Below are 22,501 nucleotides of genomic sequence, written 5' to 3' on the forward strand. Positions count from 1 at the left end.
TGCAGAACGAGAAATCAAGTAAGCCTGCCCATTTACAATAGCCACCAAGAAAATAAAATACTTAGGAATTGAGTTAACCAAGGAGGTGAACAATCTCTATAATGAGAACTACAAACCAATGCTGAGAGAAATTAGAGAGGGATACAAGAAGATGGAAAGCTATCCCATGCTCTTGGATTGGAAGAATCAACATAGTGAAAATGTCCATACTACCCAAAGTGATGTACAAATTCAATACAATCCCCATCAAAATTCCAATCACATTTTTCTCAGAAATTGAAAAAACTATCCATTCATTTATATTGAACAATACAAGACCACGCATAGCCAAAGCAATGCTGAGCAAAAAAAATAAATCTGGAGGCATAACACTACCTGACTTTAAGCTGTACTACAAAGCTATAATAACCAAAACAGTATGGTACTGGCATAAAAACAGACACACTGACCAATGGAATAGAATAGTGAATCCAGAAATCAACTCACACACTTACTGCCATCTGATCTTTGACAAAGGCACCAAGCCTATTCACTGGGGAAGGGACTGCCTCTTCAGCAAATGGTGCTGGGAGAACTGGATATCCATATGCAGGAGAATGAAACTAGATCCATACCTCTCACCGTATACTAAAATCAACTCAAAATGGATTAAGGATTTAAATATACACCCTGAAACAATAAAACTTCTTAAAGAAAACATAGGAGAAACAGTTCAGGAAATAGGACTAGACACAGACTTCATGAATACGACCCCAAAAGCACAGGCAACCAAAGGAAAAATAAACAAATGGGATTATAACAAACTAAAAAGCTTCTGCACAGCAAAAGAAACAATTAACAGAGTTAAAAGACAACCAACAGAGTGGGAGAAAATATTTGCAAAATATACATGTGACAAAGGATTAATATCCAGAATATATAAGGAACTCAAACTACTTTACAAGAAGAAAACAAGCAACCCAATTAAAAACTGGGCAAAAGAGCTAAGTAGGCATTTCTCTAAGGAAGATATACAAATGGCCAACAGACATATGAAAAAATGCTCAACATCACTCAGCATCCGGGAAATGCAAATCAAAACCACATTGGGATACCATCTAACCCCAGTTAGGATGGCTAAAATCCAAAAGACTCTGAACGATAAATGCTGGCGAGGTTGCAGAGAAAAAGGGACTCTCATACATTGTTGGTGGGACTGGAAAATGGTGCAGCCTCTATGGAAAATGGTATGGAGGTTCCTCAAATAATTGCAGATAGATCTACCATACGACCCAGCTATCCCACTGTTGGGAATATACCCAGAGGAATGGAAATCATCAAGTCGAAGGTATACCTGTTCCCCAATGTTCATCGCAGCACTCTTTACAATAGCCAAGAGTTGGAACCAGCCCAAATGTCCATCATCAGATGAGTGGATACAGAAAATGTGGTACATCTACACAATGGAATACTACTCAGCTATAAAAACGAATGAAATACTGCCATTTGCAACTACATGGATGGACCTTGAGAGAATTATATTAAGTGAAACAAGTCAGGCACAGAAAGATAAGTACCACATGTTCTCACTTATTGGTCGGAGCTAAAAATTAATATATAAATTCTCCCCCCACACACACACACAAACTGGGTGCGGGGGAAGAAGATATAACAACCACAATTGCTTGAAGTTGATATGACTAGCAAACAGAAAGGACATTGTTGGGGGGGAAGGGGAGAGGCAGAAGGGAGGGAGTTTTTGGTGATGGGGAGCAATAATCAGCCACAATGTATATCGTCAAAATAAAATTTTAAAAAAAAATCTTTTATCTTACAGAAAAAAATCTTGTATTTTACGAAAGTCAAGCATGATTACAACCTCAAAAATATCAGGATGAAAAATAGCCTTCCTATTTGCTTTATTTTGGAAAGTCTCATTTACAGAGAAGAAATCCTGAAGAGAAGAAGTAGAATTCAAGAGTAGAATTTAAAACCATATTAGTCAGACTGGGATGTGTCTTCTGTCCTGCGCCCTGTGTTCCCTTATGAACACATGTCGTGGGCAGGAGATAGGTAAAGTTCATGGAGGTATGTTTTTTACAGTGTATATAAATATCTGAACTTTATTGAAAACATGACAACTGTTAATATGACCGAGGCTTGAAAGGCCATGTGATTAAATCAAATTCAAAGTAATAAATAAAGCAGAAGACATGATTAATGAAAACCGTGTTAAGACAGCACTCGTCTTCACTGTCAGAGGCATCTGTTACGCGTGTCCCTGGCCCTGCTCCCTGGCCTGGTGCTTCTTCCCACGTTATCTAACGTTAACTCAGCCATTAGCCAAGGAACGCAGGTGTCAGTGGCCCTTCTCTTCACCTGTCCGTGCTCCTGATCTTCACATCACGCTTCCTTCTCTTCCCTTCACTTTTTTCTTTAGTAGACTTCTTCTCACTGAAGTCCTTTTTATCACATAAATAATTCTTCAACATCTTAATTACTCTTTCTGTATGTATAAAAGGCCACTTACGTCTTATGCATAATCTGGCATTTCTCTAACCAGATGCAGTCCACAGAACTGAGTGGGTTTTTTATTTCACTTCGTGTTTTGGTTTTGATGTTGTTCACTTTTGTAGGGAGGTAGGTATTCCAAAGGGAAAGATGCTGTAAATACTGAGTTAAGGAATCCCATGAATAACACGAAGCAATGTTTTAAACTACTTGGTGATTTTTCCTTACAGTATTGCTTCATAATTTATTAACGAAACCATAATCTTTTTTTTCGAAACATTTTTGAATATCACTTTTATCTAGGAAGTTTGTAGTATAATGATAATACCATTTAATGGTACTTCATCTTGCCAAGAAGCTTCCAGAATGGTGAAATCATTTCTGGCATCTGAATTTCTCCTCTTCCAGGACTCCTGATAGTTCAGGATGCTTCAGAGAGGGTGGCACTTATACCTCATGTTCTTTCTGATGGCCAGTTTTATTCCCCTCCTGAATTTGAAGCAGGTAAAACATTTGAATGTCATTTGTGTTTTTGTTCCTCGTGCAAAAACTCTTCCTCTGTCCCTCTCCCTTCCCCCTCTATTTCTCAATACACTTAGCAAACATTTAACATACCAGGCATTCAGAATAGGAAAATAACTAAGACACAGCCTTATCTGAGACCAGCGGTGAGACTCAGAGATGGAAGCATATGTATAGTAGAGGGGCACAGACACTGTGATTTGTGATCCACATCTTAGTAGACGGACAGACAAAGTGGTGGGTCCTGACTACTTCTGTGTCACCTGTCATCCCTAAACCAGCCTTACTGTAGGATTTCCTGCGTCTAAGAATAGCAGCACCATCCTCCCACTTGACCACGTCGCAAGCCAGAGCCTCACTGCAGATTGTGTCCCTTTCTTACAGCTCACATTGTGTCATTCTCAAAGCTGCTGAGATTCTCCCTCCTTTATGTCTGCCTCCACGATCTCATTTGAATCTCTCACTTCCTGTAAGTTCCAACCTCAGTTCAGCCTTCCTTGCTTCAATCTCTGTAACAGGCTCTGTCTCCCTGCCTCTAGTTTTGCCTTCCACTAACCAGTCACCAGAGTGCTCTGTTAGAAATAGCAGTTGCACTCAGCAATAAAAATACAGACAACCCGATTAATAGTGCGCAAATGTCTTGAATAGACTTTATCCAAAAAGATATACAAATGGCCAAGAAGCGCACGAAAAGATGCTTAACATCAGTGATCATTAGGAAAATGTAAATCAAAACCACAATGAGATCCCACTTCTAACCCATGTGATGACTATTATATGGAAAGAACAAACCAGGAGATAACAAGTGTTGGTAAGGAAGTGGAGGAATTGGACCGCTTGTGCATTGCCGGTGGGAAGGTAAAATGGTACAGCCTCTGGAGAAAACAGTGTGGCCTTTTGTCAAAAAATTAAACATAGAACTAGCGTATGACTCAACAATTCCAACTCTGGGTATATATGCATCCAAAAGAAATGAAAGCAGGGACTGGAACTGATTGTTGTTACACCTGTGCTCATGGCAGTGTTATTCACAATACACAAAAGGTGCAAACAACCCAGATGGCCATCGGCAGGCGAATGCATAAACAAACTGTGATTTACGAGGATGCTTCAAAAAGTTTGTGGAAGGATTCTTGTATTTTTTAATTCTATTTTTCCATAACCTTTTGAAGTCCCCTCACATATATATCCCATGGGATATTATTCAGCCTTCAGAAGCTGTGCCGACACATGCTACAACATGTATGAACCTTGAACACATTATGGGAAGTAAAATATGCCAGACATGACAGGACAACTTTGTATGATTCCACCTACACGAGGCACCTAGAGAAGCCAAATTCATGGAGAAGATGTCGAACGGTGGTCTCCAGGGGCTGGGGACATTCCGGAGGTGGAGGGTGGTGATGGTTGCACAACCATGTGGATGTACTTAATTCTACTAAATGGTACATGAAAAATGGTTAAAATGGTCCATTTTATGTTAAGAATATTTTGCCACAAAAAATTATTTTTAAAAATGATTTAAACAATTGCTAACACTGTTGTAAGTGCCAGGTGTTGCTCTAAGGCGTCACTAGAATACACTCATTTCTCCTCGTGACCAGTCTTAATTCTTATTGTCGCTGCTGTAGGGATGAACAAATCGAGGCACAGAGAAGTGACACACTTTGCCCAACACCACAGAAATAGTATGTGGTGGAGCTGGGGTTCGAACCCAGGCTTCAGGGTCAGAGTCCGTGTTCTTAACTACTAACTGACATGGCCTTTCTGTATTTACAGAAAGTAGAATTGATTCTGTCAGACCCCTGATCAAAGGCCTTCAGAGGAATAAAGGATTGAGAATGAATAGATCCTCAGCCTGGCAAAAAGTATCTCTGTGACCACTTCTAACCAGTTGTCCGACCTCTTGCCTTGTTGCTGCTTCCTGTGTTCTATTCATGGCTTTTCTTAAAATGCTGTGCTGTGAGGCCTTCAAGCCATTGTGCACATTGCTGTTTCTGTTCCAAACATCATCCCCTCTGCGATCCGAGTCTCCACTCACATATTCCAAAGGCTTCTACCCCTCCACTCCTCCCCACCCCGTCGCTTTGCTCGTCTTAGTTAGGGTGTTTTGCACGATCTTAGGGACCTCTTTCACAACCCAATCATCCAGTCTCACCTGCACTGTCTCAGCACTGACCTGCTCTCTTTCCACCACTGGGATCTAAACTTGAGTGTTTTAGTCCATTTCCTGTTGCTTAGAACAGCATACCTGAAACTGAGAGTGTATAAAGAAATAAAATGTATTTCTTACAGTTTTGGAGGCTGGGAAGTCCACACTCATGTTACTGGCACATCTGATGAGGGCCTTGGTGGTGACAACAGCGATGCAGAATGTCACATGGCGGGAATGGCTGAGCAAGAGAGAGCTAAGCAGCTCACTCACTCTCCTCATAAAGCCATCAGAACCAAGCCCATTACCACCCATTCAGTCATCGACTTATTACTCCATGAATGGATTGATCCATTCACTAGGGCATGATCCTCACAGTCTAATCATCTCTTCAAGACCCCACCTTTCAATTACTTGAATAGGATTTCCCACCCTCAACATTGTTACAGTGGGGATTAATACATGAACTTTGGGGGACACATTCAACCCATAGAGTTGAGTGAGAGACTACATTATTGTATTCCCAGTGTTAAGCATGGTAAATATTTTAAACACATACACACAAACACACACTGTAATAAAACAGATTCCAGGCAGAAAGAGCCACATGACTGACAGTAGGCCCAGCACTGTAAAACGTCACTGTCCTAGAGGAACTCCAAGCAACTTGACATCCTGGACTACTGGTGTTGGGTCTAAAAGCTGCGTAAAACACAGAACACATGGAGCCAGATGAAATGCACAGGTGGATTCGCAGAAAATCTGTTTCTAAGAAAGTAGAGACTAGAGTGAAGTATTAAACTTCTCTATCTCATTGTGAGGATTCCCGCATTCAAATGTTTTATGTCTTTTCTTTAAAAGAGGAAGTTCATATTATAATTTATGCTTTTCTGTTTCTCTTTCCAAGACTAACAAAATTTCTCAGTCCTAATGTATTTTCTTAATTAGAAGTTCAGGACAGCTGGATGATAAAAACGTGAGGAATATGCCACCTCAGGCAGCCTCCAGCTTCCCTCATGGACTTGCTGGCTTCTTATCTGTGACTTCTACCACCACCTAGTGGAGCTATGGAGCATTACCACGTCATTGGGTTATGAGCTAAACAAGAACGTTGGGCAGCTGCTTTGTGTAGGACATAATGCAGAGGAGGAGTGTGCACAATGGCTTACTTTACTGTATTGTGTTTGCATCGTCTGAATCTTCCATTTAGGAAAGAATTAAAAATTTAAACATTACTGTTCATCAAAAAAGACGACTCAACTCTAGAGCAAAGTTTTCTTGTGATGCCAGTAGCTAACAATTCAGCAGACTTCTGGTACCTGAAATTATAAGCTGCTGTTGCCCTGATATAGCACTGACCTACCCCTGGTACACAGGAGGGCATCTGAAAAGGCCCAACTTGCCTTTTCTGTCTTTTTCTCCCAGCACCTAATACAATACCTAGCACATGTTAGATTTATAACTGTTGAATGAGTGGAGGAAAAGAGATAAAGAAATAGGAGGCACCATAAATAAAAATGTTAGCATTTTTCCTTGTAAAGAAACAACTTGAATTTTTGTATCACAGGGACTTGGGAAATTCACACATTTTATTAGGTGTCCTTTTAAAGGTAGTTTGTAGACTTTCTTGTTGATCTGACCACATCCAAGGAAGCACGATCCTCCCTCAGATGACTGGGTTGAAGCTATTATATGTGACCCATTATGATGTGAGGAAAGTGTAATTCTTCACCTCGCACATCAGGGCAAGACTGACTGACAATGAGGAATAGCTCAGTTGCATAATGTCTTCTGTTCTAAGCAAGTCTGGGTGAAGGCATTAAATTCTAATTTAATGTGCCTGCTCCACAGCCCTGTGTAGTTGTTATTAGAGACCCTTTGATCTCTCCATAGTGTTCTTGAGATGATCAATCATGTCATCACCTTTGTGAGTGAATAGATTTGAAATGCAGTTTTTCCCATCTTTTAATTAAAATTTTGAAAAGTTTTCAAAAATCATTACCAGGTATATTGAATAACATGCACTTTTCAAAAAAGCTTGAGTGAGGTATAATTTGCATACCATAAAATTCATCTATCCTGGATGTATTATTTCATAATTTTTTGTCATAATTTTTCATCTAACATCACAATATAATTTTAGAACATATTCATCACACAGAAAACTTCTTTCAAACCCATTTGCAGTTAATCCCTGCTAGTCCTTGTTTAACTTTTTAGGAAATCACCACAAAAATCCAAAATTTAAGACATTTTGAGTGCTGACATGGTGCTTTAGAGAAATACTCATTGGAGCATTTTGGATTTCATGTTTTCAGATTAGGAACGTTCAACTGGCATGTATTCTGCACATATTCCAAAATTTAAGGAGATCCAAAATCTGAAATACTTCTGGTCCCATGCATTTTGGATAAGGGATACTCAACGAGTACTTCACATTCTGTCCAACAACATATAAGGGTTTCAGTTTCTTCATATACTCACCAACGCTTGGAATTATCAGTATTTTTGATTATAGCCAGCCAGTCTCACGGGTTTCAAGTGGTATCTCATTGTCATTTTAATGTGTATGTCCCTAATGACAGATTTTTTTTTTTATGTTACGTTCATATGTCTTCCATGGAGACACGTCTATTTCATCTTTTGCCATTTTTAGTTGTTTTCTTTTGTTATTTATTAAGTAGTAAGTGTTCATTAAACATTCTAGAAAAAAATTCTTTATCGGATATATGGTTTGCAATTGTTTCCTCCCAGTTCGTCTTTTCACTTCTTCATACCGTCTTTTGAAACACAAGTTACATTCATTCTCTTGCTTTTGGAAATCCAGTTGTCCCAGCACCTGTTGTTGAAAACACAACCTTTCCCCCATTGAAAAGACTTTGGCACATTCTTCCAAAATCAGTTGACCATCAATGTGCCAAGTCAGCTCTTACTTCCTTTACTCTGTTTATATTGGGATTAGCTGGCTCTTCTTTTTCTACTTTCTTCAGGTGCCCTTACATGATGGACTTGAGACTTTTCATCGTGGCTGATAGATGCATTTAAAGCCATATGTTTTCTTCTAGGCTTTGCTTTCGTGACATCTCATGAGTTTTGATATGTTTTCATTGTCGTGCATTCCTCGGCTTCTAGCAGGTTAATGATGATGTACATTTAGATCTCTTCGTATATATCCTAGTCTGTGTTCGTTCAGCTAATTAAATGTGTAGATTGATATTTCTCAACAAATTTGGGGAATCGTGGCCATAATTTCTTCAACATTTTCCTGACTCTTTTCTCTTCCCTTCTTCTGGGACCCTCATTACATGTATGTTGTTATGCTTGATGTTATCTCACAGGCCTCTGGGCTCTAATCAATTTTGCTTCTCCCTCTTTCTCTCTGTTTCAGACTGGATTTTTTTTCTTCTGCCATCTTGAATATTTTCTTGATCCCCTCTAGTGAAAATTTCATTATAATTATGCTTTTCTAATCCAGAATTTCTTTTTTTAAATTTCTGTCCCTTTTTGTAATTTCTGTTTCCTTTTTGAGAATCTGTAGTAATTGATTTATTTTTGTCATATTTACCTTAAAATTTTAAAATTGGCTAGCTATAGTTCTTTGAACATGTTTATAAGAGCTGCTTTGATGCTTTTGTCTGCTAAATACAATATTTGGAGACAGATTGTTTTGACCGTTTGTTGTTGTTCCGTGAGAATGGTCACACTTCCTTTGCATGTCATACTTTTAGTTGGAGAGTATTTTGCTGAAACTATATTGTAGCCACTCTAGATTCTAATGTTTTTTCTCAAAAGGTGGCTACTGTTGCTATTTGTTTATTTGTTTAATAAATGGTGCTACATCTGCAAAATCTAGACTCCCTGGGATGTGTGGCTGCTTCTGTCTTCCGTTTTTTGTTTCATTGTTTTTTTCTTTTTAAGTCTTGCTTTTCTTTCTAAGCCTAGCTTCATACAAGTCACCTTGTGTCTACAGAGCTTAGTGGTAGCCAGTGATTGCACAGAGGTTGTACTGAAACACTGGATTAAGGCTTCCATCCTGTGCCTAGGGGATATGAACATGGGCTGGTTAACACATTCATAGTCAGGCCATTTTCAGGTCTTCCCCAGCTTTTACTTCTGACTGTGTCCTTTCATGCCCTCTCTGCTCGTGCTCACAGCTCAGTGTGTTTGGCTAGCTTGGGCTTTCTTGGTTCTCCTCTGTGCATGCCCTCAGCCTCAGCCAGGCAAATGCTTGCTGCAGCAATGACCACAACCTCAGTCCAGCAGAGCAGCTGGCTCTTCTTCTCACCTAAATGTGCCCCACCCCTAGAGAACCACAAGCCATGGAGCTGGGAGGTGGGAGGTGGGGAGGAGTGGGAGCAGCTCCAGGCAAGAGCACCATGTGGGTGCCTGCATTCTGCAGTTTTTCAAACATAAACACTGCTCCCATTGTAGTCTGCCTTTAGCCACTTCCAGAGAGGTGAAATGCCTAGTTTTGTCCATTTTGCCAAGTTTTATGAGTGCTTTTTAGGGAGAGGCTTTATTGACCTCTTCACTATACCACAGAAAAAGTTCCTTTTAAAGTACGTAAGGAATGAATTTTGTTATGTTTTTCCTAAGAATTAACTTTTAAAAAATGAATTTACCTTTATTTAGGATTACCACATAATTCCAAGACTCATTGTAGAGGTAGAGATAACCCCCAACCTTTTGGGGTAAACAATACCAGGTACTTAGGACTTTCCGCTACCAGGTGCTTGAGACTTTCCGTTACCAGAAGATAAGGTCTTTCCATTGCCAGCGGGAAGGGACTTTCCAAAGAGCCCAAAGTTCACCCAGTTCCAGGAAGGGCCTAACCACAAAAGGGGTGGGCTATTGGTCAATTCCCCAGTTCCTCGTCTGTGTACCACCCCACTGAAGGCCACCAACGAAATTAAAATCATCTCAGATGACCAATAAGCTGTGTACAACTCATCCTGTTGCCAAAGTCTGCCTACCAAACTGAATAAAAAGTGCTTGTGTTAAGAGCTCGGGGCCGCTTCTGTCCTGAAGATGGGGCGACCCCAGGATGCTGGAATAAAAACCTCTTGCTTGATTGCAACGATCTCTGTCTCCTGGACTTTGGGAGATGAGTCTTCCTAACAAGTAGGATTTGCACTTTTGGGCCAGTCTTACATTTTGGTGCATTGGCCCTGAAACAGCTCGCTCTGGGACCAGAGACTAGAGAATGGAGGATCGCTCGAGTAGGTACCGCTCTTGTCTGTCTGTCTGCTGTGTCTTTCTTTGTGTCTTTGTTGTCTGCCTTAATCTGGCTTCGGCTTTTTGGTGGCTCCGGGATGGGGTCGTCGGTCTGGTTTTGGTTTTTTGGAGGCTCCGAGACAGAGTCACCAGTCTGTGGTCTTCCATAGAGGCAGGTAGACGTACCGGTATGCTGCGGTCACAGGAATACTGGAGGACGCTTCAGATTCCTATGTGGGAGATGAACGGGTTGAGCTTCATGGGAGATCTCTAGGAAGGAGACCCCTTCTGAGTTCTCTGATAATCAGGTTGTGGCGCCTGTGGCAGGGGTGCGTCAGTGTTTTGGTTTTTGTTTGTCTGTTCTTGGAGATGAATGGGTTCACCTTCATGGGAGATCTCTAGGAAGGAGACCCCTTCTGAGTTCTCTGATAATCAGGTTGTGGCGCCTGTGGCAGGGGTGCGTCAGTGTTTTGGTTTTTGTTTGTCTGGTTGTGTGTGTGTTGGCACTGATGACGTTCTGGGGCAACATGGGGCAGACTGTCTCGACCCCTTTAAATCTGACTCTGAAATACTGGACTGATGTGAAGGCCAGGGCACATAATCTGTATGTACAGGTGAAAAAGGATAAGTGGGCAAGGCTTTGTTCCTCGGAGTGGCCGACTTTCCAACTCGGGTGGCCCGCCGAAGGCTTCTTCTCTCTGCCGCTGATCACCGTAGTAAAGAGAAAAATTTTTGGTTTCAATTCTAAAAGTCACCCAGACCAGGTCCCTTATATCATCATCTGGGAAGATCTGGTCAAGGACCCTCCTCCGTAGGTCGGTCCCTTTGTTCTCCTAACAGGTCCATCGGCCGTGTTTGCTCTTAAAGAGATGGGAAAGAAACCAGAGGGCCTACCTCCCACCGAATCGGACTTGTTTCTCCTAGACCCTCCTTCTCCTTATCCTCCCTCCCTCCACCAACAGGTAGCCTGCCTGTCAACTCCGCCGGAGGACCCACAAGGAACAAGGGAGGGACCTGTGCAGGGGACGCGTAGTAGGTGAGCAGCCCCTCCAGAGGCAATTCCTATCTTTCCCTGCAGGCTTATGGCCCTCCTGATGAAGAGGGCAACCAGCCCTTACAGTACTGGCCTTTCTACTCTTCTGATCTTTACAATTGGAAATCTCATAATCCCCTTTTTCTGAAAACCCCCAGGGTCTCACTAACCTTGTAGAATCCCTCCTCTTTACTCATCAGCCCACCTGGGATGACTGCCAGCAGCTCCTCCAGGTCCTGTTCACCACCGAGGACAAACAACGAATCCTCCTGGAGGCTTGAAAGAATGTTGCAGGAGATGAAGGGCGACCTACACTCCTCCCTGATGTCATAGATGCAGGATTTGCATTGACCAGACCGAACTGGGATTTCAACTCGGCAGAAGGTAGGGAGAACCTGAAGGTCTATCACCAGGCTCTAATGGCAGGTCTCTGAGGGGCAGCAAAACGCCCCGCCAATTTGACTAAGGTAAGAGAGGCAATCCAGGGGCCGAATGAGTCTCCATCAGCATTTCTGGAGAGACTCATGGAGGCATTCCGTCAGTTTATCCCGTATGATCTTAGTAGTGAGGAGCACAAGGCTCCAGTGACACTTGCTTTTATTGACCAGTCTAGTAGAGACATCAGGAAGAAACTGCAGAGGTTTGAAGGGTTACAAGATAAGTCATTGAGGGAATTAGTGCAGGTGGCTGAAAAGGTTTATCATAATAGAGAGTCACAGGAAGAAAAAGAAGACAGAAAGCAGAAAGAGCAGGAGGCTAAAGAAATAAAGAGAGAAAAGCGCCAAGAAAGAAATCTTCACAAAATTCTCGCCACTGTAGTCAGGGAAACTAGGGAACCTAGTAAGACAGTACCGGGCAGCAAGAAGGAACCCCTAGCAAAAGATCAGTGTGCATACTGCAAGGAGAAAGGACACTGGGCTCGAGAATGCCCCAAGAAAATGAAATAGCCTCAGGCCCCAAAGTCTTGGCCCTGCAGGAAGACAGTGATTAGAGGGGATGGGGTTTGGACCCCCTCCCCAAACCCAGGGTAACCCTAACAGTGGAAGGGAAGCCCACTCAGTTCTTGGTAGATACTGGTTCTCAGCATTCAGTGTTACTGCAAACAAATGGACCCCTCTTGAATAAAAAATTGTAGGTGCAAGGAGCTACAGGGAACAGACAGTACCCATGGACTACCTGAAGAATGGTAGACCTAGGCGTGGGCTGGGTATCCCACTCGTTCATTGTCATTCCTGAGTGCTCCTACCCATTACTGGGAAGAGGCCTCCTCACCAAAATGGGTGCTCAAATTCATTTTGACCCTGAGGGAGCTCGGGTGTTAAATCGAAAAGGAAAGCCTCTCCAGGTACTAACTCTCAGGCTGGAAGATGAATACCAATTGTTTGAAAAACAAGGGCGGGAGACCGGACAGATGGACTGGTGGTTAGAAAACTACACCCAGGTGTGGGCAGAAACTGCAGGGATAGGGAAGGCTAAAAACCAGCCCCTCGTCCACATAGAGCTGAAGGCTCAGGCCAGTCCTATAGCTGTCTGACAATACCCAATGTCCCGAGAGGCACACAAAGGCATCCGAACCCACATTGCCCATTTGCTCCAGCTGGGGATCCCACAGAAGTGCCAATAAGCCTGGAACACGCCATTGCTACCGGTCCAAAAACCTGGGACTAATGACTACCGACCAGTCCAAGACCTCTGAGAGGTAAACAAGTGGGTGGCCAACCTCCACTCCAAAACCCCTAGCCCCTATAATCTTTTAAGCTCTCTACCCCCAGACAGAACCTGGTACGCAGTACTGGATCTCAAAGATGCATTCTTCTGTTTACCGCTGGCTGTAAAAGTCAAGATTACTTTGCCTTCAAATGGAAAGATCCAGAGACTGGCCTAGCAGGGCAACTCACATGAACCCGCCTGCCCCAAGGATTCAAAAACTCGCCCACCATCTTTGACGAGGCCCTCCACCAAGACTTGGCTATGTTCCCGGCCTCTAACCCCCAGGGAACTCTGTTGCAGTATGTAGATGACCTCCTCCTGGCAGCAGCCGATGAAGAACTGTGTCTGGAAGGAACAAAGCATCTCCTTACAGAGTTGGGAGAACTGGGCTATCGAGCTTCTGCCAAAAAGTCTCAGATCTGCAAGTGACAGGTCAGTTACCTGGAGTACCTTCTTAAAAATGGGAAGAGATGGTTATCTGAGGCCAGAAAAGAGACAGTGTTCCACATTGCACCATTCGCTAACCCAAGACAAGTCAGGGAAGTTTTAGGTACTGCCGGGTTCTGCCACCGATGGATACCTGGTTTTGCTGAGATGGCAGCCCTGTTATATCCCCTCACTAAGAACAGTCAGCCCTTCAAGTGGGGAAAAGAAGAACAACAGGCTTTTAACAACATCAAGACAGCCTTGATGTCCGCACCGGCTCTGGGGCTCTCCGACGTAACCAAGCCCTTCCACCTGTATGTGGCAGAAAATAAGGGGGTTGCAAAGGGGGTCATAACTCAAAACTGGGCCCCTGGAAAAAGCCTGTAGCATATCTGTCTAAAAGACTAGGCCCAGTAGCCTCGGGGTGGCCAGCTTGTCTAAGGATCATAGCGGCAGTAGCAGTTCTGGTAAAAGATGCTAACAAGTTGACTATGGGACAGAGTTTGGTAATCTCGGCACCTCATGCTTTAGAGAGTATTGTCCACCAGCCCCCCGACCGCTGGCTCACAAATGCTCGCATGACTCACTATCAGACTCTGTTACTGAATTCAGACCGGGTTACTTTCGTTCCCCCACGAGCTTAAATCCAGCCACGTTGCTCCCAGACCCTGACCTTGACCCTCCTATCCATGACTGCCAACAAGCGCTTGCTGAGGCACATGGATGATGGAAAGACTTGTCAGATCAGCCTCTGATGGACACCGAAGCCACCTGGTTCACTGATGGCAGCAGTTTCCTGGAGGAAGGCGTACGAAAGGCAGGAGCTGCTATAGTAGATGGCCAGAACCTGATATGGGCACAGGCCTTACCTGCAGGAACGTCCACCCAGTAGGCAGAACTCATCGCCCTCACAAAAGCCCTTGAACTAGGAGAGGGCAAAAGAATCAACATCTATACAGACAGCAGGTATGCCTTTGCCACTGCCCATGTGCATGGCGCTATCTGTCAGCAACGGGGTCTGTAAACCTCTGGAGGAAAAGAAATAAAAAACAAGGCAGAGATCATAGCCCTGCTAGAGGCACTTCACCGACTGCTAAAAGTGAGTATTATACACTGCCCAGGCCACCAGAAAGGGGATTCCCCCATCGAAAGGGGAAACAACTTGGCCGATTCTGAAGCAAGGGCGGCAGCCAACAGGTCCACTTCTCTTCTGCTAGTTAGCATCACAAAGCTAGAGGGGCCCAAGTTAAGTACTCTAAATTGGTCCAGACTGCCCTAAGGACAAAATATCACATCACAGGGCTAAAACAATTAGCAGAACAGATAGTTTATAAGTGTGTGCCATGTCAAAATGTAAATGCTTGTAAGAATACCACAGGACCTGGCAAAAGACCCAGGGGAGAAAGACCTGGGGTATATTGGGAAGTGGACTTTACAGAGATCAAGCCAGGTAAATATGGTTACAAGTACCTCCTAGTTTTTGTACATGCCTTCTCTGGATGGGTAGAAGCATTCCCAACAAAGCAGGAAACTGCCACCGTCGTGGTCAAGAAAATCCTGGAAGAAATCTTCCCACGCTTCGGGGTGCCCAAGGTAATCGGGTCCGACAATGGACCCGCCTTCATTGCCAAGGTAAGCCAGGGTGTGGCCAGATACCTAGGGGTCAATTGGAAATTACATTGTATCTACAGACCCCAGAGTTCAGGACAGGTGGAAAGGATGAACAGAACTCTAAAAGAGACCCTGACTAAATTAACCATGGAGACTGGCGTGGACTGGGTGGTGCTCCTTCCCTTGGCCCTGTTTAGAGCTAGGACCACCCCCTCCCAGTTCAACCTGACCCCCCTTTGAAATTCTCTATGGTACCCCTGCCCACTAGACTTTACTGGGGGATGCCTTTGAACCCACCTGCCACAGTAACAGAGACTTATATGCCAGGTTAAAAGGACTGCAAGCAATATAGAAGGAAGGCCTATGAACCTGGGACCCCTGAACTTTCTCACCAGTTTCAGGTCGGGGACACGGTCTACATAAGACGACATCACTCCCAGACTCTGCAACTCCGCAGGAATGGACCTTACCTGGTGCTCCTGACAACACCAATGGCCGTAAAAGTAGACGGGATCACCGTTTGGATCCACGCCTCGCACGTAAAGCCTGCACCACTAGCTGAGGGCCAAAGATCAAAAGACGCCACCTGGAGAGTCCAGAGTTCCAAGGAGCACACCTTCAAACTTAACATTGTTCGGACACCTTAGGTGTTATAAGATGAAAATTCTTTAACTCCTTCTGTGCCTGGAAGTCTTTCCCCAGAGCTTGGGATCTTCCAGCCCACTTACCCCTCAAAAGTTAACTTGGTATGTTATAAATGGAGTAGGGGATAAGATCTGGAACTCATCCATAGTCACCTCGTGGTCATGGTGGCCTGACCTGTTTCCCGATGTGTGCAAATTATCCATGGGAGCCCCAGCCGACTGGGATTTAGAAGGATACTTTGATGCTCACAAACCCCCTTCTATCCCCTCCCCACAGGGGTGGCTCGGGCTCGATCCATGGGGGGGGTTGCTCTACTAGAGATCGGAGAAGTATGCTGAGCACTCTCAAATTCTATGTGTGCCCTGGGTTCCACCATAACAGGGCACTTAACCACAGATGTGGAGGGAAAGGAGATTATTTCTGTAAGAACTGGGGCTGCGAGACCTCGGGGGACATGCATTGGGGTCCCTCATCATCCTGGGATTATATAAAGGTAACTGCTAATTATACCCACCAAAAGACAGGGAGCCAAGGAAATCCAAATTAGAAAAATGTCCCTGCCTGCAAGGGATGGTACCGCCCCATCCGAGTGTCCTTCACGGATTCAGGAAAGAAAATCACTGGATGGGAAACAGGGTTTACGTGGGGACTAAGGTTCTATAAAGAGAGGTATGATGATGGACTGTTGTTCATCATCAAGCTCAAAATAGAAACCCAGTATACCGCCATAGGCCCAAATGAATACATAGCTCCAGTGGTCAAACCAAAGACTACCCTAGCACCCCCAGGTACCCAACCAGAGTCCTCAGTCCCCACTGTAGGGACAGAGGCTACAGCACCAAAGAAAATAACTCAGCCCCCTGAACCTAGGCCTCAAAAACAACCTGGGTTATTCCGCTTAATCTCTGAAGCCTTCAAGGTCTTAATTAGTACCAACCCCAATGCTACCTGCTCTTGCTGGCTTTGTTATAATGTTGCTCCTCCATATTATGAAGGAATAGCCTTCAGAAATGAAATTAATACTACAACTGATGCCTCCAACTGTCGTTGGCAGCAACAACAGGTCAAACTCACTCTGTCAGCTATTGCGGGGCAAGGAACATGTGTGGGAAAAATCCCTTCCTCACACAGCCAGCTGTGCAACCAGACTTTTAACTTGACCAAGTGGTCTGGTGACACATATCTGTTGCCCCCTCCAGAAAGATGGTGGGCCTGCGCTACTGGGGTCATGCCCTTTGTTAGCGTACAGGCCCTAGATGAGACCCAGGATTTCTGTGTCTTGGTTCAATTGTTGCCTCGGCTTGTTTAACATCCCTATGAAGAACTATTATCACACTGGGATGAAAATAACGGGAACTACTGAAAAGAAGGGAGCCCCTAAGTATCACACTTTCTATCCTTAGGCTTAGGATTGGGAACAGCTGGGACAGCAACAGGAGCTTCAGCTCTGGCTATTCAACGTCAGAATTACCAAAGTTTACAGGCAGCCATAGATGCTGATATTAAAGAAATAGAAAATTCAATTACTAAATTACAAGAGTCTCTCACCTCTCTTTCTGAGGTGGTCCTACAAAATAGAAGGGGACTTGACCTCTTGTTCCATCAGCAGGGGGGACTCTGCACTGCACTAAGAGAAGAATGTTGTTTATACATTGATCACTCAGAGGTAATTAAAGACTCCATGGCCAAAATTAGGGAAGGCCTAGCCAAAAGAAAAAAAGAAAGAGAACAAAATCAGGGATGGTTTGAGTCATGGTTCAACTGCTCTCTGTGGCTCACGACCCTCATGTCTACCCAACTAGGACCGCTAGTCATTTTGGTGTTGCTTCTGACCTTCGGTCCCTGCATTTTGAAACGCTTGCTAGCTTTTGTTAGAGAACGTGTTGGTACTGTTCAAATTATGATGTTAAGGCAACAATATCAGGAATTAAACCAACAGGAAACAGTATTTCATGATTGAAATACACACAAGAAAAAGGGGGGAATGTAGAGGAAGAGATAACCCCCAACCTTTTGGGGTAAACAATACCAGGTACTTAGGACTTTCCACTACCAGGTGCTTGAGACTTTCCGTTACCAGAAGATAAGGACTTTCCATTGCTGGCGGGAAGGGACTTTCCAAAGAGCCCAAAGTTCACCCAGTTCCAGGAAGGGTCTAACCACAAAACGGGTGGGCTATTGGTCAATTCCCCAGTTCTTCGTCTGTATACCACCCCACTGAAGGCCACCAACGAAATTAAAAGTCACCTCAAATGACCAATAAGCTGTGTACAACTCCTCCTGTTGCCAAAGTCTGCCTACCAAACTGAATAAAAAGTGCTTGTGTTAAGAGCTCAGGGCCGCTTCTGTCCTGAAGATGGGGCGACCCCAGCATGCTGGAATAAAAACCTCTTGCTTGATTGCAACGATCTCTGTCTCCTGGTCTTTGTGAGATGAGCCTTCCCGACAAGTAAGATTCGCACTTTTGGGCCAGTCTTACAACATCAATTCATTGCGGCTCAAATGCCATTGGCCTGGCAGGTGGAAAGTGAACCTGGGAGCAGGAAGACTTGCTGTGAGTGTCCTCCCCAGACTCTTTCAAAGTGAGAAAGCAGTTCAGCCACCCACGTCTCTGTGACTTGCAGCAGCTTAATAGTCTGGAAAGCAAATTCTTCCTACACTGCACCCTTATGTATTTATTTCACCACAAATTCAACCTTTACTGTGTGACATTTATGAGGCTGAGATGAGGGACAGTCTTTTCTTAAGATTCTTAAGATGGAGTCTCAGCTTTCTTCCTCCTTTACCAGAAGTGTTCTTGGCTGTGATCCAGGCAGACATGCTCATAAGATAAAAATGTCCTCCTGAAAGTGTATCTAACAAGAGCAAAGCAGCAGTTGAGGCACGCTGCGTCTTTTATGTGTGAATTTATTAAATCCCTAACCTGCCTGCTTGGTCTTCTCACAGCTCCCTTTTTATTTCCCTTCCCTGGCTGTGAAAGTAACACATGCTTTTTATAAAAAGATGCAACAAACAAAGATTAAAAATCACCTTTCCTTCAAACTATTAGGCAATATTGCGTTGACAGTGTAGTTTGTTTCCTTCTGGTTGTTTGTGTGTGTGTGTGTGTGTGATTTTACATCATTGTGCCCATCCTGCCTATATTATTTACATCGTGCTTTGAAAAAATAAAATGTAAAAGTTGTAAAGTCAATTAAAGTACCTTATACCAAATTTGGAATATCCAGAAATATATATAAAAGTCACATGGTTATTTTCTTCTCACTCTTTGTCACTTGCACCTATACATTTGGCTTTTAAATTTTATCAAACGTGATCTTGCGGTACATAAAGTTTATTCATTACATATTTGCTTTTACCTTACAGCAGGTGCACTTTCCGTGTTGTTATAAGCTACCTACAAACCTGATTGTAAGTAGAGGCATCCATTTACTAATTCATGGAAATGTAATAATCATTTAATCTTTTTAAAGTTCCAGATAGTTAGCTTTCTTTTCTACTTTTTAGAGAGACTTTACCTAATGAACCATAAATATTATTTCTTTTGAGATGGTTCCTAAGGAAAGAATCCAGAGTAGGCTGACTGGGGTGCGTGTAGGAATCATATAAGGCTCACTGGACCTTGACGCAGCACTGCTGGACAGTGGTCACTGGAAGTGACACAAGGGTGACTGTCAGGCACAGCACTCATAGCCTTAGGAAACTGCTCTCTCACCTGGCATAGCAATTTCTAGAAATACCTAGATTAAATTCTTTGTCCCAAAGCTCAGCATTATTTACCCTTCAACCATACATACAAGCTTGTCAGCCGAGAGGGGGAGGAGGACCAGCCAAGGGTGACAACTACTGGTCTGTGTGAACACTTTTCCTCGTGCACAAGTAAAAGCCATGTTGACAGATTTGTGCAAGTGAGAGATTGTTTTTTAAGTTTTCCTCCTATATGAAATAAAGTAAAGCTTTAAGTGCGCTGTTGTTAACTTAAATCTCCTGAGAATTAAACATTTGCATCTTTCATTTAAACTTTTATGCATGTGTGTTGTCATCTGAATGACACGTGTGTCCCTTTAATGGAGTGACATGCTTTTTCTCCTGCCTCTTCCCCTGGTGTAGGATCTGAGGAAGAAGCTGAAGAGAAACAGGACGGTGAAAAACCACTTTTAGAGCTTTGAGCGCCACTTCTGTTAAAGTAAGTGTTTGGAAGTGAAACTGGCCACAAAGTAGGATCTTCTCTGAGTAGATTCAGAATCAAATTAGCAGAATGTGCGTGTAAGTACATACTCAGATTTGTGTTATTCTCATGAATTTACCAGTCAGTTTAATTAATGTAAATTTCTTAACATATTCTCTGTAGATATAAATTTGTAAATATGAGAAATACCTCAGAGACCCACATTTCTAGAACAGGATGAGTCACGTTTGTTTACATAGGCGGGACATGTGTGCCAGTCACTGTCCTAGTTGCAGGGAGTCACCTGCGCATGTTCCAGGGACAGCGCGAGCAGATGCCTCCTTTTACACTCGAGGCCACAGAGGCACAGAGTGGCCATGTGACTTGTGCAGAGTCACACGGGGGACAAGTGGCAGCACTGGGCCCGTCTGGTGCGGGGCGGTCTAGCGCTGCGTCGCCTGTCGCTCGAGGGGCTGGGGGTGACCGGGGAAGCTGCGCATGTGGAAGCTGCCGCACATGGCAGTGGAATTACAGGGAGCTCTGGGCAGAGCCCCTCGTTATGTCCCTTCAAACTGTCAAAGGAGCCACTTCCACCTCGTAAATAGAGGCAGAGACATGAACTGTAGCGGCAGCCACTCGGTCTAATTGTCCAACCAAGAAGGAAACACAGTTGGTGGCTTTCCAGTGGCAGGAAGCCCAGACAGAGGCGGCTGAGGTCCTGCGGGAAGGAGCCTGCGCATGCACCAGCCTGCGCTCTGCCACCGCCCTGCCCGGCGTCCGGGGACGCGAGCGCCACTGCGCCCCCTGCCGGAGCCCTCGGGAGGAGCCGCCCTGCCCGCCGCCCTCAGCGCAGGCGCCTGGGAACCTGTGCGGGGCTTTCTGTGTTCACGCTGCAGCCCACCTGCCTCTGTCTCTCCCTAAGTGTGAAGAGCCTCCCTGAGAGTCATCCCAGGGGAAGACGCCTGGCCATGGGGACGCCGCTGCTGACTGCACTGGGCAGCTGAGCCAGCATGTGTTTACGCGGGACCTCGCGGACAGGGCACCGCGTTCACATGGCTCGGCCGCCTGCCTGGGGCTGGGGAGATCGGGACACTGCCCAGTGATGACACTGCTCCGCTCTGTCCCAGAGCAGCTGAAGGAACGTCTGTGCTGGGTTCCTCATCAAGAGACTCATTAACATACTGAAATAACAGTTTTGTAGTAGGCAAAACACTTTTTTTGTTTTATGTCTCAGATTTCTTTCGTATTTCTTTTTTAACACCCTACATTTCCCTTGTGGTTTTTAACTCATGCACATGTGCCGTTTGGACAATTGTAAAAAGTAATAAAATCCAACATATCAAAATGATTAATTTTTCTTCTTCTGTGTCATGCATTCGGTCTAAAGTGTTGGAGTTATGAAAGGGGCACGTGAGAGATTGTGAATACATGTAAAATGTCACCAGACATTTTGCGTTATTTGTGTCATGAAATGGTGTCTGCCTTAGCAATGTGCTTCTGAAATACGCTGAAGACTCTTATTGAATCCACACTATGAAATCATTGCTGTCGTTTTGCCTTCCTCTCTAGCTTATTTGAATTAAAAGGAACTAAATTGTATCATGAGCTACTTTGTCCAAAACATATATTCTCCTTAATGCTCCTGGAAGGCAAGATGTCTATTAGATTTCTCTCATTGGTCTCTGTGTCATTTAAGAAAACTTTAATTGAGTATAGTGGTGACGATGCTGGTGTGGGGGACAGTGACTGTCTGTGTAGCTCAGATCAACCCATCTGTGCTTGTTCTAAGAGTGGGCCAGACCTCAGCGGTGCAACTGGCGGCCTTGCTGGGAGGCTGGGGTCTCACCAGGAGGAGCTTTTCATGGCAGAGAAGGGACAAAGACGATCTCTGGGTTCTGGCCTTGGGACCGAAACCTCAGGAACTCAGTGGAGTTTCTAGTGAGAGTGTTCTGTCTCAGGAGTGGAGTCGTCCCTATACCAAGCCTACAGACAATGCCCTAAGCCAAGGTTCGGGTTATTTATTTATCTTAAGAAACAAGTCTCTCCCTCATAGGAAGCCAGGGCTGGTGCAGAAGGGGCTCTCAGAGCACAGACCAAGGGGGATGAGGTATGTGATTAGAATGTGCCGTGGAATTCCAGCTGTGGAAGCCTGAAGTGATTATCTCAGTGATGGAGACACGCTTCCCCCAGGGACTGAGAGACGGAGCCCAAGGGCCTGGGTACCAGCTCCCCACCATGTGGAGTGCGGCAGGGATGGGGAGCTTCGCTCTTTGTGCTCACGTTGCTGTACAGCCCTCTTCTAATGGACCCCAATCACACTTCTGTCTGACGTTAGTGTCGTCTCTTAAGCCAAGCTCCGGTGGGCTCTGAAGTCATTTTGTCTCTGCAGAGGGATTCAGTGCGTGACATTCAGTTCCATGGTTGAACTCAGGGCATCTGTATCTCTGAGTCCCAGAAGCAACCTAGGCTAATAGGTTCACAGTCATGGGGCTTGTGTCGCCCTGCTACACTGAGAAATGAAACCGAA

At 44.4% G+C, this 22,501-nt stretch overlaps 1 gene segment (V, D, J or C); it reads right to left on the reverse strand.

The window, feature by feature from the left end:
- LOC134390934 (T-cell receptor gamma chain C region C10.5-like) overlaps positions 1 to 14,453 on the reverse strand; it is a 52,721-nt gene extending 38,268 nt beyond the window's left edge. Inside the window, 1 exon segment of the C gene segment in view lies at positions 14,420 to 14,453. Coding sequence covers positions 14,420 to 14,453 — 34 coding nt within the window.
- Positions 14,454 to 22,501: the final 8,048 nt, after the last annotated feature.

Source organism: Cynocephalus volans, chromosome 11 (genome assembly GCF_027409185.1).
Source record: "Cynocephalus volans isolate mCynVol1 chromosome 11, mCynVol1.pri, whole genome shotgun sequence".
Lineage (NCBI taxonomy): Eukaryota > Metazoa > Chordata > Mammalia > Dermoptera > Cynocephalidae > Cynocephalus > Cynocephalus volans.